This window comes from Crotalus tigris, unplaced genomic scaffold (assembly GCF_016545835.1).
Source record: "Crotalus tigris isolate CLP2741 ecotype Arizona unplaced genomic scaffold, ASM1654583v1 scf7180000019173.45859301935:6455823, whole genome shotgun sequence".
In the NCBI taxonomy this organism is placed as follows: domain Eukaryota; kingdom Metazoa; phylum Chordata; class Lepidosauria; order Squamata; family Viperidae; genus Crotalus; species Crotalus tigris.
This window is the reverse complement of record NW_024097414.1, coordinates 5,379,667-5,407,154: the sequence shown is the minus strand read 5'-3', so window position 1 is coordinate 5,407,154 and position 27,488 is coordinate 5,379,667. Positions and strand designations below refer to the sequence as shown.

Below are 27,488 nucleotides of genomic sequence, written 5' to 3'. Positions count from 1 at the left end.
TTCCTAGTAAGGCCGCCTTTTGCAATTGACTAATAGCGAATTTGTCAATGCTAATGGTGTTCAAGTGGTGCTCCAGTTGTTTTGGTATTGCACTCAAGGAGCCTATTACAATCCCAAAACAACAACATCATCATCATCATCATCATCATCATCATTATTACCAGCCACCTTTCCTCCTCTGGAAAACGGCCATCGAAAAACCATCCACACGAACATCCCCCTCCAGCAACCCCCCCACCCCAATCCCGCCAGCGGCGGCAGTGGGGAGTCCCCGCGCCTTGTTTTCCTCCAGTGGGAACTTCGCCGCGGCTTCCCTCGACCGACTCCCCCCCCGCCCCCCAAAGCAGGTCGCCTCCCCCCTCCGCAACGTCACGGGCTCGGAAGCATCCTTCCCTCCGGTGCTGCCCCCCCTCCCCGCCCAATCAACCAGCCAGCCAGCCAGCCAGCCAGCCAGCCAGCGCTTGCCAGCCCGCCGAGCTCTGCAGAAAGGCCAGCCAGCGGCGTCACGCAGCCCAGCCGCGGTCCGAGCGGCAAGTCCCGTGGCCGCTCACCCGGCCGAAGAAGACCCTGCCCCGTTGCGGGAAGGAGGCAGACCCAGCCGCGGTCGCTTGTAAAGGTGGGAGACGGGAGGGAGGGAGGAAGGAAGGAAGGAAGGAAGGAAGGAAACGGAGGGAGGGAGGAAGGGAAGGAGGTAAGGAAAGAAGGAGAGGGAAGGAGAGACGGAAGGAAAGGGAGGGAGGGAGGGAAGGAAGGAAGGAAAGAGAGAGAGCGGGAAGGAGAGAGGGAAAGGGAGGGAGGGAGGAAGGAGGAAGATGCTAGGGGAGAAAGGCACGGACGGGGTCCGGGTAAAATCCGCAGGGACCGGGGATCGCAGAGGGGCTTTCGCCGACCCCTCTCCCCCCCGACGAAGAGCATCGGCGGAGAGACGGACGGGCAAGTCGCGTTTGCGGGGCGCCGGAGAGTTTGCGGGGCCCCGGGGAGCCAGGCTCTCCCCTTCCCCGCGCCCTAAGGACGGCGAGACCCTCGCCCTAAGGTTGCCTGGCCCAGCGGGCGGGGTGGGGTGTCCTCGATCGAGGCCCCGACCCCACTCCCGGAGAGGGAAACGCGCCGGCGGCAGGGCGGAGGGTTTGCGCGGCGGGAGATTCGCATCTTTCTGCTGTAGTCGGAGCGCCTGGGAGCCGTCGGGGCGAGGAGAGAGACGGTTCCCTTCCGCGAGGGGGGGGGGGGGGAAAGCTGCGCAGCTGGGGTGGAGGTGGGCAAAAGAGGAGATTTCCCCCCCCCCAAGCCTTGCTCCCCTTTTCCAAGCCTGCAAAGCATGGCAAGAAATGATGGGGAGGGAGGGAGGGTAGGTGGTGTGGCTGTTTCCCTCAAACTGCCACTCGTCTGAATTCAATGCTGGGAAGGAGCAGACCACAATCTTGGCATCAGCACCTTCCCATCCACGGTCAGTTGAACAGGTGAGGGCAGCCTCCGATTCAACCCCTGCCCTAAGCCAGGGTGGGCTGAAAAGAAAAGATTGGAGACGGGTGGTTGCCCAATTAGATAATACCGTCAATGCTAGAAGCAGCCCTGGTGGCGCAGTGGCCAGGAGGCAGGATGGCAGGCTGACTCTGCCCACCGCCTGGAGTTTGTTCCTGACGGGGCTCAAGGTGGACTCGTCCTTCTGTCCTTCCATAAAATGAGGACCCAGATTGTTGGGGACAAGAAGCTGACTCTGTAAACCACTCAAGAGAGGGCTGTGAAGGAAGGAAGGAAGGAAGGAAGGAAGGAAGGAAGGAAGGAAGGAAGGAAGGAAGGAAGGAAGGAAGGAAGAGGTATATAAGTCTAAGTGCTATTGTATTGCTATTGAAAGGATAATAAATAGAGAGCAAAACTTCCTTCTACCACTGATCAGGCTGCTTATGTGAATGAAAACAGCCAAGCTGAGAGAGCACCAAGGACCACACAGTCCTCCTCCTCCTCCTCCTCCTCCATGTTCTTCTACCACTGATGATGTTACATAGTTGGGTCATGAAACATCAGCCAGAAAACAACCAAGCTCAGAAACCACCAAGAGCCCAAAGGTAGCAAGTTGTGCAACTAAATTAATCTCTGCCTTTCCTGGCTTTGCATGTGCTCCCTCCCACACTTGTGGGTCTGATGAATGTTAGAAAGATGTCATCACGTTTGGGGCCAAACTCTATCTCTGCCAGGAAGTTCTTACTTAGATGGTCCTATGTGGGCTGTCTCCTCTCTTTTTACACCTACCCCCAAATCCGTGAAGCCAGGCCAGAAGGAAGGTAGACTGGAATACATACATTGGAGTAAAATTGAATCTGAAAATCGTTTCTCACGTATCTTTTTGGGGAAGCAGCGAGTAAGAGGAACTAGGATGCAAAATCTTCTCCTTCTGGATGAAACCAAAGCATTAAGACAGAAGTCATTTGTTCCTGTTCTTTCCAAACAAGAGCAGCTTCGTTTTTGCTCCTGTCCTGCCAATGATTCCAGAAACATTTCAAGACCCTGTTTTGCCTCTAAGGCTTCAGGGAAGCTTAATCTATGCATGCCAGATTTTATTTATTCTCTTCTATAAAACTCCTGCCTCCTTAGAAGGCACGTTCTGGCATTCATGTACTAAGTACCAAAACAGGGCATCCATTCGGTCTCATCCTGCATTGACAGAGTTGATTTAATCATGGTTTGTTGACCCTACTCCAGTTGGCTGGATTCACACCAGACAGACTCAAAACTAAGTTACAACAGTGCTGAGGAGAATGACTTACGATGAGTCCTCCCCCCTATAACTGTCGCAGCATTCCCTGTGGGAATCTGGCTGGGGAATTCTGGGAACTGAAGTCCAACGTTTTAACGTTTGCAAATTGGAGAAATGCTGGACTAAAAGCAAGCTGCTTGGACAGTGGTAATAGTGTAAATAACTGCTGGGTTTCTACTGGGGATTGTGTGGTTTATAGGGAAATTTATACAGTCAGAAACAAAACGACAAAAAAAACCCCAACAACAACAGATTTTCAATACCATTATTAACACTTCCATAGGGGGTCCTTGAATAAAATATTGTTCGCCCTACAGAAATACAGAAATTTTACTGGTTACTAGAAACCCAAATGGGACCATGTAAAAACCAAGAAAATCTCATTAACTAGCGCAAGTCCCCAAGAAGAGCTGAGAGAATTCATTAAAGTGCCTTTTTACCCCCAGCATGTTGAAACATCACTTTCTTTCCTAAAGAAGGATGGTTTGGGGTTTTATTACCCTGCAGGCATCTAGTTATTTCTTCGGTATATGTTTTAACGGGGGGGGGGTCAAGGAGGATGGGGGTACGCTGGAGGAAAGCAGTTTATGAGTAGCAGAGAAGGATACTTTCAAACAGAATAATTCAGAGACGCTTGTCACACACTGGGAGTTGCTAAAGAGGAGCCAAGTCACAAAAAAAGAATTATTCATGAACGAAGGGGAACAGCAGCAAGTTTTCCTGATGTGTAATTTTTGGGAGGGATTTGGCAAGATAGCAGTTCAACTTGCTTGAAGGGAGGAGAGCCAGCTGGACATCCGGGAACAGGACAATGGTGAGGAAGAGTGAGGTGGTGGAAGATCAGCGTTTCCAGAGTTGAGGAAATAGAAATTATTAATTTTTTAGTAGTCGCTGTAATTCCGGGAATTTTCCATTACGGGGCTGGAAAGTTTCCCATAAGCCATGTTCCTCTAGTGGAAAGCCTAGCCATTAAATATGGCTCTCTGATATTCCAGTTGTGTTTGTGGGAGGCATTAATGACATTTTATATTTCCTTTGCCTTACTGGGGAAAAGCTTCAGAAACCAATTCTGTTCCGTTCCACACTTTAACTGTATTTATTCCATTTTATTTCACCTGTCATTATATCCAGGAGCACTTCTGGATTCCAAGCAAACTTGAAAACAGAATGTAAAACAATCGCAGTCCCTGACTTAGCTGTGCCTTCTATAACTAATAGTTAAGTTTTTAGGCGTGAGTGTAAACACTTAAAAATACAGTCACAATTTGCAGCTATTTGTATCAACCAAGAACAGAGATTTGATCTAGACTGTGTCTTGTTTAGCAGAAAGCCTTTCAATGAACATATCAAGCATAAGAAGCCTCCCCTTTTGACCTAAAAGGGAGTGTGCATGAACTACAAAGCAGATAAAGCGCTCCTAGAAGTTTGTTGCATGATATATTTATAACACCATTCTTGAACTATGAGAATTAGTCTGCCGCATCAACAGACCTTTGGACTAGACTTCCATCAAAAAGGTCCGGAAGAAACTATTTAATTATGTCTGAACCTTTAATCTGTTTCTGAAAAGCCAGAGATTTTCCAGGCAGTGTTTTCCAGAAGGGAGAAGAACCCCTTTACAACGTAGATTATAGAATAACGGGATTGAAAGAGACCTTGGAGGTCTTCTAGTCGGATCCCATCCTTGCTTAAGCAAGAGGCCGTATATCAAGGGCACCCAACCTTGGCAATTTTAAGACCTATGGATTTTTAGCTCTTAGAATCTGGGGAATCCTGGGAGTTGAAGTCCACAAGTCTTAATATTGCCAAGATTGGGCACCCCTGCCCTATATGCCATTTCAGCCAAATGGCTGTCCAGTCTTTGCCCAGCTGGGTAACCTGGTTAATCGCCAGCTCCTCTCTTTTGCAGAAGGCAAGGCTCTTTCCCACCAGAGTTGGCCGTCAGCGATGTTGCAGTGCCGGCATGCTGAGGAGTTCAGCTTTGGGCCCCGGGCGCTGAAGGACGCTCTGATTTCGACCGACCCCACCTTGCAGGAGCTCTACATGAAAACTTTCTCCAGCAACGAAAAGCTCTTCCTCTCCGAAGCCTATAACCCACGCCGGACGCTTTTCTGCAGCTTGTTCATCAGGACGGCTTTTGATTGGCTCCTCAGCCACCCCGACGCCCCAGAGGATTTTGAGACCTTTTACTACGCGTTGCTAAAGAAAAAACAACGATTCTGCCGCAAGCACATATACCTGCAACCCATAGGTAAGTTGGCCGATGGGAGTTGAAGGAGGGAGGCAGGAGGAGATGCCTGCCTGCCTTCTTTTGCAATAGCAGCTTTCTTAGGACAGCCTCAGCAGGGATACTCCATTCCCTGGTGTTCCTTTCTGAGTCAGAGTCCGAGGAGGTTCCCTTAACCTGTTGTAAAACTCTACTAGGGCTAGTAGAATCTGTGACATTTGACAAGCTTCATCCGCCTTTTCCCGCGTCCATTTTCTCAAATTGCTTTGACGCCCGTATACAAGTAGTCCTTGGCTTACAACCATTTGTTTAGCCACCGTTCAAAGTGACTTAGGACCGGTCCTCATGTTTACGACAGTTGCAGTAGCCTGTAATCAGAATTTGGGTGCTTGGCAACTGGCGTGTGTTTGCGATTGGGTTGCAGCGTCCTGGGGTCATGTGATGGCCATTGGTGACTGTCCCAGCTGGCTTCTGACTTCTGACATGGGTAAAGCTGGATTCACTTAATGACGGTGTGAATTATTTGACGAGTGCGGGATTCACTTAACAAGCGTGGCGAAAAAGATGGCAAAATCGGGCATGCTTCACTTAACAAAAATCTTGCCTAGCTGTGGGAATTCTGGTCGAGGAATATTATTTGAGATGTGGTCACGTGGCTCTCTGTACCCAATGAAATTGGAGTTTCCCCTCCAATTTTTAAAATTCTTTAAACCGGATGGAAATTTATCTTAAATAATTTTCCTCTTCCCTTCCACAGCAAAGTGGAGATTTCCTGGCTAAGATCAACATGGCTTAAAAGCCCACAATACCGTGTACACAACATTTTCCCCTACTCCCCATCAACAGGGAAATGTGACCCCCTTCCCTCCCCCCCAAATAAACACGTGAAATTGCATGACCTTGTTCCTTGATGCTTCTGTTGCCAGACCTAAGCGAAGGGCCCGTGGGGCTCTCCCTCCTGGATTCCCTCCGGAGCTGCGTGGAGTCTTTCTTTCTGGGCCTCCGCGTCAAGTGCCTCCCTTCGGTCTCCATCTCTTCCATCCGCTGCTGTTACCGTCACAATCAGGATTCGGACAGGACGCAGCTTCACACAGGTGAGGTCATTTGGGACTTTAAGACGAGGTCCTTGGTGCTCTCTGAGCTTGGTGGTTTTCTTGCAGACATTTCATCAGCTAACTGGGTCATATTATCAGTGATGGAAAGGAGAGGGGTTTGCGAGGAGGAGGAGGAGGACTGTGGGACCCTTAATTATTTTCTTGCAGATGTTTCATTACCCAACTAGGGAACATCATCAGGGCTAGAAGGGAGTGGAATTTGTGGGGTGGAGGAAAACAGTAGAGTGCTTGATGCTCTCTAAGCTTAGCTGTTTTCTTGCAGACGTTTCATGACTCGTTTGGGTAATGTTATCAGTGCTAGAAGGGAAAGGGGTTTGCAGAGGAGGGCTGTGGGGGTCCTTGGTGCCCTGGTTGTTTCCATTACTGCACAACGGCACTGCAACTTTCATTTGCTAGAACTTCTTTCCATTCGTTTGGAAGGAGCCCTCCTTTGCATGAAACGGCCTTTTGTCTGAATCATCTAAAAGCAGGCCGGACTCTTCTTTGTGTTGGAAAAAAGGAAAAAAGCAAGCTTCAGGCATAATTCCACCCTGTCTTTCCTGCCCCTTTAGATGGCATCTTGAGCTTTCTGAAGAACAACAAGCCAATGGACGCTCTCTGTGTCCTGGGCCTCACCCTCGCTGACCTCTACCCGTGTGAGACATGGAGCTTCACCTTTGGCAAGTTCTTGCCAGGCCAAGGTTTGCTTGATGTCTTGTCTTCTTCTGGGTTGTTAAATTTAGATTTTTGCTGACAAAGAATTAAAGAGAGACTAGTATAGCTATTTCGAGCTATTTAGCTCTCATCAGCTAGCCATATCCTTCTGAGATTTGAACCTGGGCCGCTTGCACGTTAGGCAGCTGATGTGTGTGTGTGTGTGTGTGTGTGTGTGTATACATGCAATAAAAATAAGTAAATTCGAACACCAGGATAATTTCAAACTAAAAACTTTTAATACAAGTGCTGAGCTTTTGTATGTAAGTATGTAAGAAAATTTGGTGCAAAGCTGTACAAGGTGCAGAGAAGTGATGGCTTGTACAATGTTATAGATGGAAGCACAACAAAAAGATCCACTTGTGTGTTTGTTTCAGGGGGGGAATTTGGGGTACGCCATCTTCCTTTGTTTGTGTTTATTTATTCCTTGGCTGTATGCTGAAATGTCCTCGAAGGGGTAAAAGCTGAAAATCTTATCAATGAAACCAACGTTAATCCACCGTGATCCACTTTCGTTCCATTGTGTGTGGAGTTAACTTGTGGCTCATCCTGTAACACGTACCATTGTGCTAGAAATGGATTTAGAAGGGTCCAAGGATAAAGCATTGAAACAGATGGCTCATCCTAGCACCGGCAGACTGTGTCCTTGATTGTGCATACAGGAGATGACACACCTGCGGAAATGCAACCAACCTTTTTCACCCTGGTTTCCTCTCTCCGTAGAAGTGGGCGTCTGCAGCTTTGCCAGATTTTCCAGCGATTTCCCCCAGATGGGTTGCACGGCTTTAAACCCATCTCCACGCCGACAGGAAGTGCATAACGAAGAGGTGGAATTAGCCAGAAAGCAGACCTTGTTGTTTAACATGTTGGAAATGCTTCAGTGCTGCAAGGTGAGGAGCGCACACAGGTCCAGGTTCAGTTCAAAAATGGTAAAGAGAGATGCTTTGTTGTAGACTTCTCCTGCTTCTGGTGGAAAAGATCTCAGCTGGGTGGCCTGCTGGAATATAACCTTTTGAGGTTTGCAGCTTTTTAGGTGGGACTGGATGGGACAACGGACTTTTTTTTTTTTTTTTTGAGAAGGATCCTCCAAGGTCAATGTAATGTGTTCAGAATGCCAATGATACAAGGTTGTTCAGATTTGGTCAAGAAGACAATAGCCGCATGAGCAGCAGGGGTTGGCAACTGCTAGGTCAACTTTATGACCTGTAGACTTCAACTCCCAGAATTCCTGAGCTAGTTGAAGTCCACAGATCACAAAGTTGATAGTGGTCCACCCCTGTTCTACAGTCCCTTCTCACCCCTTGATGATTTATTTGCACAACTCCGAATCAATATTAACGGCCAGAATTCCATTCTTTTCTGTACTGTTGGATTCACTCTTCCAAACACCCCAATGGAAGGATGTGAAGGTTTGGCAAGGATGTTATCTTTTTCATTCAATAGAGTATCATCAGTAATTGGAATAGAAACGGGATGAAAAACAAGGGAATTGAACCCCAGGCAGGAAAGAGTTGCCTGTTCAATTTAATATTGATTCCTAGTTTTTCCTACAAAAGGTCACGTGCCATGAGATCTGTCATCTGATCGGCTTGGGGAACTGCCGTTGGCTTCAGTGCATCATGCAAGGAGCCCTCAGCTTGGATGAAATTATGCTGCGGCCACTGGAACCTTGCCCGATATGCCTTCGGAAGCTGCAGTACGTCGTGGGTTTCAAGCTCATAGAGCGCTACAAGGTAAGTAACCGTTAAGAGATGGTATGGTCCTTCTTCTCTAGGCAAAGTCAAGCTCCTTGTTGAGGAGCTCCAGAAGTCCCCAGAAGAACTGAGACCCAGAAACAAGGGAGCCCAGGAGTCAGAGAGTCCTCATAACTAGTGAGCTTTTGTCAGAAGACTCAGCCTGGGTACTTGCAATCTGTTTTCTGTTCCAAGTAAAGTTGGCCTTGGGTCAAGACTGGTAGAACCAACTTTTGGGTGGAGAGAACGCTTTGGAGAAACTAGCAAGAGTGTTTGTTTATAGTTTGCTTGCAGTTTAAATTGGCCACCCATGAGGGGAAAGGAATTTGGGGAGCGGAAGAGGGCAGGAAGGGTTTGTAGTCATAGCTTATAGTTCAGGCAGGTGTGAGCAAAGCGGTTCGGGTAGCCCCACGTAATGGATACCGGCTCTGAAACATTTAGAAATGTATGGGATTAGTCTTATCTGCAACTCGGTTCAGAGTTTGTGTTGTGGATTCACCCTTTGAAGTATCAAGTCATCATGTTTTCGTTGGGGCGCAGATCCAAAGTTTCTGCCTTAAATTAGAAGCGTGGATTAAGTTACCAGCCAAAGATACTTTCCAACTCTGTTAACTGGGTTGCTTCAAGTTGGAAATTCCTGTCTTATAGAACGAACGCCAGGGACTTCCTATTCAATTATCTCATTTTTTTCAGTTGGTGGGAACTTAGCCTGTCCAGAGAGTTTCAGAATTACTTTGACAGCTGTTCAGAAACATATATGTGTGTTTGCTTGCACAATGTTATGGAACCACAGCAGAAAGATCCACCTTGTGTTGTTTGTTTTGGGGGGCAACTTGGGGTGCAGAAACTCTACGCTTGGATGCAGACGATTTCATCTACCTGGCTCAGCCAAGACTCTACGGAGCTGTCCGTAACGGAGGACATTTGGCTACCCAGCGCAGACTCGGGGATGGGTTGTGAGAACGACTTCGAGGCCATCACCTCCCTCTCGGAGCCCTTGACCCCAGACACGTACAGCCAAGCGGCCTCCACCTTGCAGGATCTTGATCTTGACGAGCAGTCAACTTCATTGACTGGCATTCCAGACCAGGAACAGCTGGGCGGAGGTGGCAGCAGCAGTGGCACCCCGAAGCCCCTGGACATGATCAAGGAATACAAACGGTGGTTGGAGCTGTGCATTGCGGCTCTTGAAAAGGACGTGTCGGAAGAGGAAATCCAGCAGCTAGACAAGAGTGTGGAAGCTCTGGCACGATGGGAGATGTTCACGGGTCAGCTGCCCCACACGCGGAAAGACTTCCATTTTCCCAATGACAGTCCTGGGCTGAGGAAAGTTCTTGGAGACAAATTCTCCTCCTTAAGAAGGAAACTGAACTCCAGAAAATTGGCCAGAGGGGAATCTTCTCCCCATCGCTGGAGATGGGAAGACAGTTAGCTCCTTGAGATGTTTTGCAGCCCTTTTTAAATGATGGATTCGGTGTGGGTTTGGTGAAGTCTCGTTTCTTGGATTAATGCCTCGTCTTTTCAACTTCACCTTTGTTCTGTTGGAGAATTAAGAATTTCCCAAGTGCAATAAAATAAGTCTGTTCCTATCTTTCCTAGTTCCTGGAAAGGGTGGCGGGATAAAGAGGCTCTCTTTTTTCTACAAAGGGAGAATGTAGGAACCTAGACGTAGCCGTGAGTCTCGTTTAAATTATTTTGATTTGCAGGTCAAGACAACATCCCTATCAAATGTGGCAAACTCGCTACCATGGAAAACACAAATGCAAACAGCTCTGCAGAAGACAGCTTTGCATGTTTATGTAATCATCCTGCAAGTTATGTAATACTCGATTTTTGACAGTGGAAATTCGGGTGGGGAACCAGATCCACGTTGTTTAGCACTCTCAAAAAAGGGAGTGTAGAGAAAACTCATTATTCTGCTGTCGTCTGCCAGTTGCATGAGATTTTTCTTTCCTACCTGTTATCATTCCTCCTAACAGATTTGTCATCAAGAAAATGTCACACTTAGCCTGAACTTCCTTGTGGGACAGGAGAGAGTCTGGGGAAAAGTGGGACGTTATTAGGAACATTCATGAAGCCTTTTTGTTTAATTGTTGGGACTCAAAAGATCTGGTTTGAAAAGCAGATTTCTCTCTCTCTTCTCCCACAACAAAGCTTTTAATTTTACTTATCAGTTTTAGAACTCCAGATCTGAAAAGGGGGTTCGCTTCCCTTCTCCCCACAAGTGATCTTTATTAAAATAGAGACTGTAAACTTGAAACCTGTTTTAAGGACTGTGCAAGGAAGTGTAGAGTTAGCACTTTTGTAGAGGCTGATCTAAAACCAATCTTGATTTTTCTACCCAAAGACTTCCTAATTAAAATAGCCAGATACACAGCTGCTAGAATAGACTGTATAGCAGTCAATGAGACTTAGACATACATAAGGTGTATCACACTGCCTAACTATTATCTGAAAAGAATAAGCTTAACTTGAACAAATATAATCATCAATTTTGACTCCATGCTTTCAACCCCAATGTATCTTTCAGGAAAAAGCAAGCGCTGAGGCTGCCTTAGCCCTACGGTTACTCTCGCAGTTGGTTAAATATTGCTTTAATTGCTTCTGTGACAGACATTACGTTACACACTCTTCTTTGCATGTTAAAAGCAGAAAAAAACCGGCAAGCTGATCCAGCATTGGAAAAACCCCAGGGGCCACAGAGGATCAGTGCAGGCAGGGGAGAAAGAGTATTTTACAAATAAATACTTTGATTAAAAAAATAAATAAATTAGTGAAGAACAGAGAAGCCGGATCAAAAATAAGCTTGCATCTCCCCCATCAGCTAGCAAAAGGGTTTGCAGGACTGGGGGGTTGCTATAGCAACTGGCTTTTTTTGTTTTGGTTTTGCAAGGGAAGAGAATCTTTCTGGCATCTCTTTGCAAAAACAGCTGCTGGGTTGGGGCGCCTGCATAGGCGTTTTGCCTCCTGCTTTCTCCTAGTTTAATTTGGCACACAGGGCTGGAAAAAAAATCCCTCTTGTGCACGAGAAGCCAAATGCATTTATTCTTCTATATTGCAAGAACCGGACCCGACTCGTCGCACAGCCAGCAGCTACTTATCTCGCAAATGAATTGACACCGGCTTCTATTCTCCTCTAATATCAACGATCAGAAGAGCAGAGGCTTTATTAATGCTGAAGCATTTGATCGAAGTGCTGATTGGGGAATTCTGGGTATTGAAGTCCAACACCTCTTAAAACTTCCCAAGGGCTGAGAAACACTGCAGCAGACCAATGTTTGGCAAGCTTGGCCAATTCCAGCCGTACGGCCTTCGGCACCCAGAATTCTCATCAATGGCCCTACTGCTAGGGAATTCTGGGAGTTGAAATCCACCCCTCTAGAAAGTGCCCTGGTTGGGGAACCCAGCAGTAAAACACTTCACCAAGCCTTCTTCTTTTTATTACAACCCCAGTTAAATAAGGGGAAAGGAAGGAAGGTGATCCTCAAAATCTCCCCCATCTGCTCAACCCATTAATAGACAGATTTACACATTTCGCTGCATATAAAACTCACGTTCATTTTGCAAACAGATGGCTGCGATGCGCTCAGAAAGGGAGACGGAATAAAAATGCTGGCATTTATTTCACAATCTCTATTCCTTTTTTTTTTTTTAGTATTAATTGCTATGGGTGTGCTCTAGGCAAAAGGAAGAATACAAATCCTGCTCAGCCAATTTAGAATTATTCAAGGTTTTTCTTTCTTGGTGCTCTCTGAGCTTGGTTGTTTTCTTGTAGGCGTTTCAAGACCCAGCTAGGTAACATCATCAGTGCCACAAGGGGGTGGGTTTTGCACCGATGATGTTGACCTAATTGTGATCATGGCTATATTAAATAAAATCTGCAGTCTGTGCATTTCTAAGACCACTAGTTGCTGTCCCATCCACTGCAACTGCTGCTCCCCAGCAGAATTAAAATTGTTTGGCAGAGTCTAAAGCACAGTAATAACTAATCACGTTTTTAATGCATTTACAAAATTGGTATGTACAAAACAGCCAATCCAAAACGAAGCCGTACATTTTTACACCACGGTATTTTAATAGCACATTTTCAGGAAAAGACAATATCGCTGTAAAAAAGAGGCCACAAAGATCACAGATTCCCTTTTCAACGTGTATAAAATAGAACAATTGAAAAGCACAGACAATGCCACATAGCGACAGCATTTACGGCACATCCATTTTGGCTTGATGACAAAATTTGGACTCTGTTGAACTTGGGAAATTAAAGCTTGAACCCACGCCTGTCCTACCCCCAACTATTCATACAAGTTCATAAGATGCAGAATGCTGCAAAGGATGCTGTTTGAGCTTGAAGACTCAGGGAAGTCTTTCGTTGGTCCAGGTTTCTCCAAATGGGACCTCAGAGGTTGATAGGACTGTCCAAGAGGTCAATGGAAAGGACTTAGGAGGTCTTCTAGTCTAACCCGCCACTTAAGGCAGATCTTATACCATCCCAGTCAAATGATTGTCTATTTTCAAAAATCTCCAGTGATAGAGCATCCACCACTCCAAGAGACAAGCTATTCCTTTGATTAATTGCTATCATAGTGATAGTACCATTAGTTGGGGATAGTAAACAATTTCCATCTAATAAATGTTTCACAATCTGAAGCTTTGTGAAAAGTTGGCCAGGGAATTCTGGCAGTTGAAGTCCACCCCTCTTAAACTTACTGAGGTTGTAAAATACTGCTTTAAGGTACAGAGAGCCATGATGGTTAAGCGTGCGCTTCTAAAGAGATACACCGCATTAACTTTCAGGACGTTTAATAGGCCTTCACTACAGCCAAGATCTTTTAACACTACGTAAGAGAAAGTTTGAATGTTCCCATTATCAACAAAGAGGCCAGCAAAATAAAATAGCCTAGGAGTTACCAGATGTCAAGAGATTGTCTTAAGCCATCAAACCCTTTCTCTAAAGATAGTCAGCAAAAAAACAAGGACTTTGCTGACGGCATTTTGTTTCTGGAGACACAGGCTGTCAATGTTTAAGCAAACAGTCATGGAAAAACTTAATTTGGAAACCAGGTCTACTCCTCCTCCACATTTCCAAACAATTTTTGGCTTATCTCCAGGAGGTCACTGTGTGTGTGTGTGTGTGTGTGTGTGTGTGTGTGTTTAAACTGGACTGCAACAATTTCCAAGCGAGTTGCAGCACAGTACGGGCAACGAGCCAAGCCTTAGCTAACCGTTCAGCCTGTGGTTGGAAGTTTCTTTAATTTGGGAAAAAAATGACCCCACTGATAAAACATCAAAACAGCATCTGAGGGCACTTCACCCAGTTACCATTTTCGATGGGAAATACATTTTCGTTACAAGAGCAGAGAAAGAGGTTAAGATTTGTTCCTACTGCCTCAGATGGCATTCCTGCTTCCCTTATTTCAGAAGCTCTCTATTAAATTGGAAACTTTCTACAGGCAGTCCTCGGCTTACGGCCACAACTCAGCCCAACATTCCTGTTGCTAAGCGAGCCATTTGTTAAGAGAGTTTTGCCCCATTTTATGACCTTTCTTGCCACAGTTGTTAAGTTAGTAACTTGGTGAAGTGACTCTGGCTTCCCTGTTGTCAGATGGTTGCGAAAGGTGATCACATGATCCCAGGATGCTGGGACTGTTCATTAATATGAGTCAAGTTGCCAAGGGTCTGAATTTCGGGGAGACTGCAATGGTCATAAGTGTGAAAAAACGGTCTTTAAGTCACTTTTTTCAGTGCCACTGCAACTCTGAATGGTCACTATATGAATTTGAGGTTGGCTGACATAATAAAATACGAAACCTGAAGCATCCTCCTTGTAGCTTCCGTTTCGTGAGATTAAAAATAAACAAAAAACAAAAACCACAACCCAACCTTCTCATGTTTTCCAAAACCATTCTTCTGCCGAGCTTACACGAAAACAATTCTCATGCAAAATCGTCTTGATGTGGATGTGTCTACATGTGGGCTGACAGACACCGAATTTCCTCTTGGTTCCTGGCCAAGATGACTAAGTACACAGAATTATACGCCTTACAGAGGCTTCTTTGGACAAAGGACAAACTGTGCAACTCACTGGTGCAAAACATACGGAGTATAAATTCAAAGACGATTGTCCTGTGTACGACCCACTTCCTGGCTGGTCGGGACCGTTACAATCAAATGCTCTGTCTGCAAATTTGCTTTCCCCTCCCCACCTTCCTTTATCCAAGTGTGCCTGGAAGAGAACAATCTGGGCATTGGGCTGGAACGAAGGCAATTGGATTGAAAAGCATTGTGGCTTGGTCAGGGGAAAAAAAAAAATAGAAGCAGTGCTTAGATGGCTAAAACAGAGGTTCCCAACCCCCCTCCCCTTGTGACCTGCTATCAGGCTGTGACTTATTTGCTACTGGGTCATGCGGGCGGTGGGCTGGCATGCATGCAGGCACACAGCTTTTGTGCGAGCTAGCACGTGTGCACGTGAACACGCAGATCAATTTGTGTGTGCAGCTCAACTTGCACACATGTTGAGCTGCACACGTATGCCGGCCTGCCGGTCACCTGGCCCGGTTCCCCTCTCCCCCCCCAGCTGGGCCACCAAACCGCAAAGATTGGGGACCCCGGGCTAAAGAACACGTAATAGTTCTGCACTGGATTGAGAAAAAAAAAAGATTGTTAATCCTAACAATGTACAGGAAAAGTGACTATGGTCAAACATGATTAGAGGATGTACTTATGTTATATATGCAAGTGCTATACAATATATATATATATATATTTTAGGACTGACTAGGAAGCAGAATTAGAGCTGGCTTTTACTGTTAAATGTATCTACCCAAGACTGACTGATATACAATGAATGTGGCAACCACAAAAATGAGTTTAGATATTAAATATCAATTACAGTCCTAAAGAAGATGATTAGAATAAGCGTACAATGGTAGGGTAAAGGAATAAAAATATTAATCACGTCCTAAAAGCAATAGAAATCGACTGCACGACCCACTGGGTGGATTAGACAATTAAAGATTTATCTGGCTATCAAAACCTGTGATAATCACCACATTTATTTCCCTCAGTACGGAGCCCTGTTATACCACAAGATACTTGTTATTTGGTATCAAAGAAACATAGAGCTGTATATTACATTCAGCAAGACATGCTTCTACAACAGAAAAAAGAATAAAATTAAGTTTTGATAAATACAGTATATTAGCACCTTGTTCTTTCAAAACCACTTTAAAAGGCGACTGGTAGCATAATTTAGGTTTTAAGTATTTGTAAAGTGGTTTGTGCTACTACTGGAGAGAAAGTGTTAGAAGTCATGTTACCGGACACACCAAATTTCAGCTACACAGAAACCACTGGCAAAGAAATGAATTCAAATATGTACATATGTGCCATTATGATGTTTCTGAATTTCATAGAGTTTGGGCCCTTCCCCATAGCAAGACTAATCTTCAAGAAATGTATCAGAAGTCCCTGGGCCAGTTTAGGGTTTCTAAAGGATAAATATAGCATTAGCTCTAATGATAAAATAAGGCCCAACTGACCATCAAGCTTAAGATGCCTTTCCCCTTGTCACCAGACAGCCGTTTTCCACTGACAAAACTCAGATTCTTGGCAAAAGGCAACATCTTATTTAAAAATGGTAAAATAACGGATTCCAGATGTTAACTGCTTCCAGGTGTGTTCATAGGTAAGCTCTTAAAAGAAACTGCCTCCAAAGCTGAACTCTGTGGCTTTTAATGGTTAAGTCTGTCTTACTTTTACTTAAGACCTGGAAACCAATGTAGCCCTCATCTCAGAAACAGCTCAACTTTGCACAAAATATACTATCAAAATGTAAAGCGTGGCCTTTAGAATGTGGCACACCACACCGAAAACACGGCTGTGTAAGTAATCCAACCGCAGGGGGGAAAAACTCTCAAGAATTCCCCTAACTGGAAGTCAGAAAAGATTTTTAAACTGGTTATTATTTGTGCTATCAGCGCCTAGGAAATTGCCTTGCATCTGATTGTCCCCAAAGGACAATTCAGAGAAGTTGATATAGGAAAGACGAAGCCCTTCGTTTTATTACAAAATATGATACCAAAGTCACAGTAAACATTTAAGTTTAAGATTATCCCTGAATAATGATTGTAGGATGGATAAGGCAAGACAAAAGGTTGATTAATACATACCTCAAGAGTAGACAAAAGCGTGAACTGTCTGTACACAAAAGAAAGGCACCCATAGTTAAATATAACATTTTAGAATGAAAAAAACAAGCTCACATCAATTCACAGCCTTCTGCAAATTCACACATACTGTATTCTAGCCTTAAAGGGGCGAATTACACGTGTCAGGTTTATGTGGATTTTTAAAAAATGCATTAGGACATACACTGGTAAACCCCTATATAATTAAGAATAAACTCAAAGCAAGACCATTAATCCAAACTCAGTGGCTCCAAAAGACTGATTTTTTAAAAGAGCAATTCACTACAGTGCTATGGGCAGTTGTTCCTTGCCAAGACCTATCTAAAAATTGGATTAACTTCTGTGTTAGACAGGAAACAGCCTAACAGTTGCAATGAGGGATTTTTTTTTTATACAGATCTAATTTTAAACAGAATCAAAGATGTTTTAACAAAGCACTAGGCGTGTATTTTCACTACTATTGCTGAAGCTATGTCTCATCAAGCAGTAACTGCTTTGGATACCTAACCAGCTTTGATATATCTTGCTATAAAAAAATGTTTTGCTCGTATGACTGTCTAAATTCAGTTTTCAACTCTGGATTTCTACACGAGGAAAGATGAAGACAGATTCCTTAAGCTAGAGCTAAGACAACCAGTTGCAAATACAATCCAAATGTTGGCGAACCTCTTGTATATACCCTGGCTCCTATATTAATCTTTGAATTATAACAATGTATTGCAATGTATTCTCTTAAAAAGAACCCCCAGTGAAGAAGTGAACTATGTTACTGAATTCATTATTTCAGCACCCAAAACTAGTTTAAGGCTGACAGGTATGGAAGCCAGAACATTCTGGCATTGTCGTAGAATAAGATTAATTCACGCAGACACCTTGGTTGCCATTTCGCCACGAGGGTTTCCAAAAGCCAAGAGGAAACATCGTATCCTTGTGTTTTGAGTTGACCGATGCAGGAGCTCACATAAACTTCTGCCATTCTTCTACTTCTGCTTCTCCTGCTCAGCTTTCCTAACTCAAGGCACAGCATGGCTCTTGCAAGAAAAGACACATAGCAAAGGGCCTACAACGGGCTAGGTTTCCAGAGAGAGAATTCCCTTTTCACTCACTGCAACATTATATCCTTAAGGTTCTCCTGAAGGATGGTGTCCTTCACCGCGTGGAAAACAAAGCGGATGTTCTCGGTGTCGATGGCGGTTGTGAAGTGATGGAAAAGGGGCTTACTGCGATTCCGCCTCTTCCGGTCAAAGCATTGTACCAGATAGCGCTGGACGTCTTCCAGACGGTGAGGATCACCTCTGAAGTCTGAGAAATATTTCTTGATGCTGACCGTCTTGACCTTCTCCACCAGGAGGTCCATTTTGTTCAGAAACAGAATGATGGAGACGTTGAAGAAGAGCTTGTTGTTGACAATGGTCTCAAAGATGTTCATGGACTCCACTAGTCTGTTTGTGCGCCGGTCTTCCATGAGCACTTGGTCGTATTCACTGGAGGAGACCATAAACAGTATAGAGGTTATGCCATCAAAACATTGGAACCACTTTTGGCGCTGAGACCTCTGTCCACCCACGTCCACCATTTTGAAAGGGATCTTTTTAATGATGAAGTCATGCTCCACGATTCCTTTGGTCGCTTTTCTAGCCAGTAAGATGTCTTGTTTACTGGGGAAATAATTCTGCAGGAAAAAAAAAAAGATACAGGAAGTAGGAGAAAGATCACGCTTCAAAAGGGAAGTTAAGTCCACCGAAGTAGTGTCTAGATATACTGTGGTGGAAGGAAGATTCTGGAACTGAAATGGGGAAGGGTAAACTAGAGGCTAATCTTGCGTGGGCTGTTCAGATGCCAAGGTTGGGGTTGTGGAAACAGCTCACTTTATCTCAGGTTATTTTCATTATTTTGTATTTGGTTGCTTGAGGTGGCGGTTAGCAAACTTAATCTGAAGGATGAATTTCAATAGTTTACAAACCTTTGCAGCCTGGTTTCCGTAACCTCTGAAGTTACATGCCGCAGTTTCAACAGATGCAATAAAATCCAGAGCTCCTGATAAACTAGATTTCGTTGATGCTGAGATTGGCAAAATCTCACTGCTACTACAGGGAGTTTGTTTGAACAATGGATGTATTCATGCCTTGGTTTTTTTTAAACAGTGGGCACAAAACATACTTTTTCCCCAGAGGAAGAATAAGAGCTCCCACATATAAGAAATGATTATTCTGCTTTAGAAGAGAGATTATTTACTAAATCTAGACGTTCAAACGTTCAGTTCTATGATTTTGAGGAACATTTCCCAATGTTATTACTTCTCTTATTTATATGATTTGAATGTATGAGAACTAAACAACACAAACAGAAAATCTCACCAACTGGCCAATCCGATCCAGATTATCCAGGAAATATTTTACTGATTCACCCTGTTGAGAAAGAGAAGAAGAGTATATTTACTTATGGTTTACATCCTGCCTACTTCAACAAACTCTGAACAGCTCAGAGAGTTATATTTAGATTAAAACATCTCATGGTTAAAACACACTGAAGACTTAGTGCACAATATTCCTCTGAAAAAGCCAAGTTTTCACCACATCAGGATTTTAATACCCCTTGAATTGTACTTGGAAAGATACTGGCAACCGACAGAGCCCAAAATATCCTCTGCTGAAATGCTTCTCATCTGCCAGTGTGCAAGCTGCTGCGTTCTGTACCAATTGAAGTTTTGGGGTCAACTTAAATCAGCCTTAAGAGAGTTTTAGAATCATCCAACTATAAGACAATCAAGGAGCTGTTTTTGCAAAGCAGAAGACCTTTGTTTAAACTACAGCACAAGTGCATCGTCACAGAACTGGCTATATTGCCTCAGAACCAGAGCTCTGATCTGGAAAATCAACCTTTGGAAATCTATTTACACTGCTTGGCTCTGCCTCGTAATGATCCCTTTATGGAACAGTCGGTAAGCCAAGCTAGAGCTGTGTACACCACTTTGGGGAAGAGAATTTCCATAGCAGGCTGTAAAATAAAATAGCTTTGTCTTTATTGCCCTTAGGATAGGCCATAGATTCTTGTGTTATAATACAATGGCTCTTTCATTTGTTTCCTCAAAACCTAAGCAGGAATTTTTTTTTCTTATAAAGTGAAAAACACAATACAGAAGTCAACTGCTCTCTGTTTACCCTGATTGCTTACAAGATAAAGCAACCTTCATATGGTTTCCAGTAAAGCACACACTTGAAGATCCCAGACTGTTTTCAGGTTATCTCCACAGAAGGAATACTGTTCCCTAGGCTTAGAGCATAGTTGCTTGGGGAATTCTGGGAGTTGAAGTTCACAAATCTTGGACCTTAAAGCTACGTATGGTCCCTCCGTTCTTGTATTTCTCAAGCAGGTAAAATATATTCCAATTTCAGCTGTAGCTGTTTGTGAATGTCCCTCGTAGCAATTTTTTTCTAGCTGTATTATTGGAGGGTTTCTTTGTCTTTCTGTTTCTTCTGTTCATCAACAAGAGTTAATGCCAGTCAGCATTTGTGGCACTTACTATATACTGGTAGTATACAAAACCATCAGATCTACAAACAATCATAACTCCTAAATAAAATCCAAAACTTCAGCACGATTAAACCACCATTTTTACATGTCAGATCTTAAATGGGAACGATTTAATCCAACCTGATCTAGTTCTAGTGCTCTTATCTGATTTGACTAGGATTAAGCAAAATTCCGGGCAATTCTTAAGTCTTCCATCACACCAACAATGTCTTCAGATCATTAACAACCTCTCTGTTGTCCTTGGGTTGCTGGAGAAAAACATGTTTTTGTTATAAGCAAATAACAACAAAGGAAATAATATTTGTTCAAGTCTAGCCATTTAACACCCCCACAATTTGACCTGAAACAATTAAACAGCTCTGCAACTTTGCTTCCCTATATGTTAGATAATACTCAGATCATTGCTTATATTTTTTTACATCTAAAGAGTTAACATAAAAATATAGATGATTCATTTTCACTTTATATCTCTCTTCTTGTGTATCCTCTGAGTCAGTCTGGCCAATTGGGACAACGTAGGAGGAGGTGCTGTCCCCATCGTTGAACAGCAGCCATGAATCATCCCACATCTGGGAATTAGAAAACCCAGAACTGGGAACTACAGCCCTGAAATAAGCCAGCTCCCACATCTGAACATCGTTCCAACTTTTTATCTTGTTTATTTCGGACCGATACTGTGGAGCTTCTTCTCGCTTTCATCTTAAAAAGAACGCTTGTCCAATTTACAGTTATAAAGTACAAAAATTCAGGCGGTTCACATGCTCAATAAAATTATACTGATTTAATAAGGTGGTTATAAAAGGCCACTCCCTTTTAGCAGGAGAGGACAGGTAGTCCTCAATTTATAACAGCTCATTTAGTGACCATTTGAAGTTAAAACAGCACAGAGAAAAAGTGACTTATGACCGGTATTCATACTTAACGACCGTTCCAATATCCCCACGGTCATGTGATCAAAATTTGGATGTTTGGCAACTGACTCATATTTATGATGGTTGTAGGGTCCCGCGGTCATGTGATCCCCTTTTGTGACCTTCTGACAAACAAAATCAATGGAGAAACTGGATTCACTTAACAACTGTGTTGCTAATTTAACAACTGCAGTGATTTCCTTAACAATTGTGTCAAGAAAGGTCATAACATGGGGCAAAACTCACTTAACAAATGTCTTGCTTAGCAACATAAATTTTGGGCTCCATTGTGGTCATAAGTCAAGGACTGCATTAAGAAACAAAAGTACTAACTAGGGTGTCAAGTAGTGAAAATAAATATCTTTTTAGTGCATACCAGCTGCCCAGATAGCTAGGCTACATGACTTATACCAGAGCAAAATCATAAGTCCCACAAATGTAGTGACATATAGTTCTGAATGAGCAGTTTCTGGCCACGGTATGGCTATAAATAGTACAGGTCTCACTATAACCTAAAATTAGAATTATCACTGCACAGGCTCCATGCTTTCTGAATGGATGCCCACACACACCTTTTGAAAGATGATTCTGAGTTCAAATGCTCAGTGTTATCTCTGCCAAGTGTGTCAAACACACCCCAGACTACCATATTTTACATGGCCATCTATCTTATAGAACAGTGGTTCTCAACCTTTCTAATGCCGCGACCCCATAATACATTTCTCCATGTTGTGGTGACCCCCAACCACTTATACATCACCGGGTGCCAGGGGCATGGCCAAAGAAAAGGGGGAAAAATGGTGGACAGCCTTGTTTGGCGACCCCTGTGAAATGGTCATTCGACCCCAAATGGGGTCCCGACCCACAGGTTGAGAATCACTGTTATAGAAGATCATCCTAGACAACTCACAATCATATTCAATAAAACAAAACAAATAAAATAAACCAACAAGCCAACGCCACATAGTTCAAACACAGCACCATCGTGTCCTGACAATTGGCCATTTATGGACAAGACCTAAGAGACTCAGTGGGAAGTAATGGAAACCAACTGGGACAAACTGAAGTTAAGAGAACAAGGGGTGTTTTTAGGCCACGGGTAACACAGAACTATGATAAAAGAATTGTTTTTCAAAATAAGGTCCTAGTGTGAGTTTTAGCTAAGCCATATATCTCCGAATAAGATGCTGACACATTGATATTACATGGCACACGGTTAGCAAAAGAAACGCAAATTCAAACTACAAAAAAAAAGTTGTGAATTTCCACTTAGTTCTCTATACTGGACTGTTCCTTAAATGTTAGTGGTCACCCCTCAAGATAACAGCAAAAACCCAGGATATTTAATTACAAAGAACCTCAGATTTTGCCTCTATTACATAAAAGGTTAACCATAGTTTATCTGCCCCGAAGCAATACTCCGTACCACCTCCTGGATTTTGGTATACTTTACTCAAATAAGTGATCTTCCATATTTTAAGTAATTTTTAGGCTTTTTAATTTGCAGTTAGGGTTAGACCAGGGGTAGGCAACCTTGGCTCCTGGGATGTGAAGTCCACGAGTCATAAAAGAGCCAAGGTTGCCTACCCCTGGGTTAGACGGTAAGCAGGTGATTTAACCGCTGATCTATAGAAATTTTTTGGGAGGGGGGGGGCAGGTTCTTTAATGGAACCTCATATCCTGTGACAACACAGAAGTAAGCCAAAGAGGGAAATGGAAAAACATCTGGAAGGATGAAGCAGGCCAGCACAGCTGTACTGCTGCCAAAAGGCACGGCTATGAAAATTAGCTGAGCTTAAATTGATGGATTTCACAAAGCCTCAAGTCATTGGATTGTTTACAAACTGATTGAGGATTAAACTGAGCTTCTTTAGGATCTTGATTACATTTCATGCTTACATTTCTCCAGCAGGTAATGAGGATTCTGGCCCTAGGACAGCGATCTGTTCATAGGTTTGAAGGCTAGGCTGTTTTGTGGTACAGCCCTTGCAGCAGGAAAATACTCCTCAAGACTGTTCAAACTATGATGCAAGCCCCGCATCCTTTAGAAAGTTTTAGAGCCAGTCTAAGACACCAGGCTATAAACCAGGAGATGGTGAGTTCTAGTTCTGCCTTAGACGCGAAATCCAGCTGGGTGACTTTGGGCCAATCACCGGGGATCGGTGAGTTCTAGTCCTGCCTTAGGCATGAAAGCCAGCTGGGTGAACCCTGGTGCCAGTCACCAGGAGACGGTGAGTTCTGGTACCTCTTGGGCATGAAAACCAACTGGGTGACTTTGGTGCTAATTACCAGGAAATACTGACTTCTAGTCGCACCCTTAGGAATGAAAGCTGGCTGGGTAACTTGGAGCCAGTCTCAGCCCAAACCCCTTACAGGGTTGTGGGGAAAATAGGAAGAGGAAGGCGTGTTAGATAAGTTCACCACCTTGCATTTATTTCTCGGTTAAAACAAAGTTCAGATCCAGTTCAAAGTCCTTGTGGAAATTCCCACATTTCTTACTTAAGAAGCAATTTTATCGGTAGGCAGCCATTCCTGGTTTTCTCAAAGCTTTCAGCAGCAGCTTTCAGAAGTTATAGGGTAATCCTTAAACCCGGAAGGGCCTAGCAGCACATTTTCAGACTAATAACTCCTATGAATGAAAGCTAATGTGTCCCAGGATGAAGCTGCAGGACCCAATCTGGGTCAGGTACCGGGACCAGATGTTTTGTCTTCTGAGCTTTCAGTTTACTCACCAGTTGATATTCACTTCGACGGCTGAAAGCTTCCTTGATCCCAGAATCCTTCCACAGGCCGGTCAGAGCTGGTACGTACAGCTGAAACATGGAGGGTTCAACGAACATGCCTGCTTTATTTTCAAAGGCCATTAGGAACATGGCATGTTTCTCATTTTCCGCGTATTGCCAAGGAATGCCGAGTTTGTCCCGTGCATCGACTAGAACTCTGCAGCCCTAAGAAACAGAGAAATACACTTCAGTTCTTATGCTGCCCATCTATGCTCAATCTTTAACACGCTAATAGAACCACATGCACTTTATTTGGCCAGCTCTCCCCTGCTCTACATTCCAAGATATTTTAGACAACTTTGAGAGCCAAATTCCATCCTTATTATTAAGCCGGGATGTGGTTTTCTTAAAGATAAAATTCCCATTTGTTGTGGGTAAGTACTGTACCACCAACACAGCAATGCTACTGGGGTGAAGAAAGCAAAACCTGTAGACTGCCGAGCTTGTGGCGAGACAAACTTCTGTAAGTTTCCCCTTAGAGCAACTTTTAAGATACAAGAAAAAGTCCAGCAAAACCTTCCACACAACAAATATTTTTTTTTTCCACCTCCTTAGGAAAAAACAGTGGCTTAGTCCAATACCCTAGGATGGGTTTGCAAAAGGAAAAGTCTGGATTCCTAAAGTTTAGAACAGGTTTTTTACCCCTCAGGCTGGAAAGCCATCTCTGAAGACAAGTCTATGCAGTTAGCAGGGTGTGTACTGTATATCCGGCTGGGCTCCCTTTTTATGGCACTGTGCATACTAAGAAATAACTTTGGCACACGTGGAATTAGCTGTATTCTGAACTCAGAACTCTGAAGGAATGTTGTAACGCCCTCCAATAAATTATTTTCCTCCAGGAATTTTAATAAAAACATGGCTGCGTCCATACACATTGATAACTCCTGGATCATTTACTTGCGGTTTTCTGAATCAAGCCAAGGGATGCTGCAAATTAAATTTTAACTAGTATGTAATACAAATGCAGTCTATGTATATTTTCAGCACAACAATCCTGTAAGGTGGGCTGGGCCAAGAAAGATAGATGGATGCCAAATCACCTGTCTGGTTTCACGGTCTCAGGAGGACTAGAACTCAGGGTTCAAGCCCACCTGCTTAGCTGTTACACAGGGGGTGGATGCTGGGGAAAATGCATCCTGGGATATGGGAGTGCTCTACCCAACCTTGGACATGACACCTCTACTTAAGAGGTGGACAGGAGAGCACCAGGAAATCTTGCACACAAAGTTGGGGAAAAATATGAAGAAAGCAGCAGCAGATCATCACCCTGCCAGGTGGGTTGAGCTAAGGGAAAGGCCAGGGCCCTAATCCCCTGCTGGCTTCCATGCCCAAAGCAGGACTGGAACTTAGGGCCTCTTGGTTTCTAGTCTTGCCAGTTAACCAGTACACCAAGCTGCCTCTCAAGGGGGTACTTGTAGGGGAAAAAATGCCTCTTTCCAAGGGGAGGGGCAAACCCTCTTCAACCTGAAGGACTCTACTTAACAGGGGGGATATGAGACCACTAGGAAATCTTGCAAAGTTGAAAAAAAAAGTTAAGAAAGCCATGGTAGACCATCACCCTGCCAGGTGGGTTTGGCGGAGGGAGAGGGGACGCTCCCTAATCACCCCATTGGCTTCCGATCCCATGGCAGGACTGGAACTCAGTACATCAAGGGGGCTCTCAAGGGAGCATCAGTGTGTGTGTGGGGGGGAATCTCTCTTCCTAAGGGAGGGCAGCCTATCCAATGAACATGGGGACAGGTGACCACCAGGACATCTTGCAAGGGGAGTTGGAAGGACCCTCCTTGGAGGAAGAAGGCGGGGCAGATGACAGGGCATAAAACCACAGAGGCGAGGAGGCCTCAGAGATCCTCTAGCCCGACCCTCCTGGTCGAGCAGGAGACCCCATACCACCCTGCGGGGAGGGGGGGAGAAGAGGGGGCGTGGCCAGGCGAGCCAGGGGAAAGGAGGCCACGCGGCGAGCCCACCTTGAGGACGTTCTCGTAGATGGTGGCGCGGAACTCGAGCAGCGCCTTCTGGTCGAACTCGCGCCCGTGGATGATGCGCATCTGCTTCAGGAAGGTCGACTTGCCGCTCTCGCCGGCGCCCAGCAGCAGGATCCGCACCAGGCGGCGCACGGCGCGGCGCTCGCGGGCTAGCAGCGCGTCGATCTCGCGGCTCCGGCGCCGCGCCTCACGCTCCAGCTCCCGACGGCGGAGCGAGGAGGAGGAAGAAGGAGGAGGAGGAACAGCGGGAGGGAGAAGGCCGCCTTCCTTGCCCGGCTCCATCGGCCCGGCCGCCGCCTCGGGGTCGCCGCCCGCCGCCGGCCAGAGGCAGCGGCCCAGGGAGCGCACCACCCCGGCCATGGAGGAGGAGGCGGCGGCGGCGGCGGCCCCTCAGACAGGCCCGGGCGGGAAAGGCGCCGCCTCAGCCGCCTCAGCCGCCGCGCGACCTTCCCTCCGTCCTCGCCCTCACGCCCACCCGAAGGGGCGGGGCCGCGACGCCGCCGCCTCGGGTGAGGCCAGGCGGCGCTCGCGCTCCGACGCGGGCGCCGATTGGCCGGGCGCGGCGGGCAGGCGGGGAGAGGCCCGCGGAGGGGGCGGGCCCGAGGCGCCCGGGGACCAATGAGCGGCGAGGGGCGGGAGGAAAGCTCGCCCCCGCACGCGAGAGCGACGGGGCGGGGTTTTCCCAGGGCCAGGGCGGAGCGGGGGCGCTGATTGGGCGTGAGGGGAAGGGGCCCGTGACGTCATCCGGGGAAGAAGGTTATGAATGGGGAAAGAGTGGGTGCTTCTCCCATCGTCCCCAGCCAACGTCGCTCTTATGGGATTTGGAGTCCAGCGCATCTAATCGGGGGTCGCGGTTTCCAACTAGAAGCTACCTCTCCAGGGTCCTGGATTCTGGCTTCTTTTGGCAGTCATCAGAAACCGGAGTTCCAACATTCGGGTCAACAAGTCGTGTGAACGCCAGTTCCCCTGCCCGATGCGCGGAGTTTTAGTGCAAAACGTTGCAAAGTCTTCTGCCTCCCATAAGTAGAAGATGACTTCTAAACATCCCTTGCCTGCCCTGTTGCCCTCGTAGAGGTCTTTCCCTCCTTGCACTGGATGCCATCAAGTCGTGTTCGTCTTTTGGCGACCCCATACAGACATTTAAATTTTGGAATAACCTTGTCCTCCTCCCCCCCCTCTCCCCCATCTCGACCAATGGCCCCATATGCCTCTTTATGGCTTCCTCCATCTGATGCTCTGGGGGCCAATATCTTCAGAAACTGAAAAATGCGGGCAAAATTGAAAAAAAAAACCAGCCTGTCCTTCCTTCCCGGTGTTTATGCTGCGCCCGATATTTTGCGGAGAAAAGCGATCCTTCTGGAGGCTTTTGCTAGCTCAGCCACCAGATGTCACCAGATCTCCATCAAGACCACAGGCTGAAGAAAACATTGCGAGAACATTTCTGTCGTAAACACAAGAAAATCCTGCTTGTGGGGGGTTTCGTTTTCCTGCTTCAGTGCTATTCTCCTTAATGAGTTTTTGGCCTAAACTGTGGTTAAAGGGTGTCCTGGATAATAGTGATTGAAA

At 45.3% G+C, this 27,488-nt stretch overlaps 2 protein-coding genes across 3 annotated transcripts; one reads left to right on the top strand and one right to left on the bottom strand.

Annotated features, from left to right (window-relative positions):
* The first annotated feature begins 450 nt into the window (after positions 1-450).
* On the top strand, positions 451-15,167 carry AMZ1 (archaelysin family metallopeptidase 1). Of its 2 annotated transcripts, XM_039360346.1 has the most exons (7): positions 451-616; positions 4,662-5,003; positions 5,906-6,073; positions 6,646-6,774; positions 7,511-7,677; positions 8,344-8,520; positions 9,365-15,167. In XM_039360346.1, the coding sequence occupies exons 2-7, from the start codon at positions 4,700-4,702 to the stop codon at positions 9,950-9,952; spliced, it is 1,533 nt and encodes a 510-aa protein (XP_039216280.1). In that variant the 5' UTR covers positions 451-616; positions 4,662-4,699; the 3' UTR covers positions 9,953-15,167. The 2 variants fall into 2 exon arrangements, with proteins under 2 accessions (XP_039216280.1, XP_039216279.1); XM_039360345.1 differs by lacking the exon at positions 451-616 and having other exon boundaries at positions 3,418-5,003.
* Positions 12,572-26,407, bottom strand: GNA12 (G protein subunit alpha 12). The gene is made up of 4 exons (XM_039360347.1): positions 25,905-26,407; positions 23,887-24,102; positions 19,067-19,117; positions 12,572-18,381 (listed from the first exon to the last, which is right to left on the bottom strand). Exons 1-4 carry the CDS (start codon positions 26,280-26,282, stop codon positions 17,812-17,814), a joined length of 1,215 nt encoding a protein of 404 aa, XP_039216281.1. The 5' UTR covers positions 26,283-26,407; the 3' UTR covers positions 12,572-17,811.
* Positions 26,408-27,488: the final 1,081 nt, after the last annotated feature.

Excerpts from the sequence above, each read along its gene's own strand:
- AMZ1 (XM_039360345.1), top strand. The coding sequence starts at position 4,583 with ATGCCATTTCAGCCAAATGGCTGTCCAGTCTTTGCCCAGCTGGGTAAC. Across the intron at positions 6,775-7,510 it reads CAAGTTCTTGCCAGGCCAAG|AAGTGGGCGTCTGCAGCTTT; the intron begins GTTTGCTTGATG and ends CTCTCTCCGTAG. Across the intron at positions 8,521-9,364 it reads AGCTCATAGAGCGCTACAAG|AAACTCTACGCTTGGATGCA; the intron begins GTAAGTAACCGT and ends CTTGGGGTGCAG.
- GNA12 (XM_039360347.1), bottom strand. The coding sequence starts at position 26,282 with ATGGCCGGGGTGGTGCGCTCCCTGGGCCGCTGCCTCTGGCCGGCGGCG. Across the intron at positions 24,103-25,904 it reads TCTACGAGAACGTCCTCAAG|GGCTGCAGAGTTCTAGTCGA; the intron begins GTGGGCTCGCCG and ends TCTGTTTCTTAG. Across the intron at positions 18,382-19,066 it reads TGGATCGGATTGGCCAGTTG|AATTATTTCCCCAGTAAACA; the intron begins GTGAGATTTTCT and ends TTTTTCCTGCAG.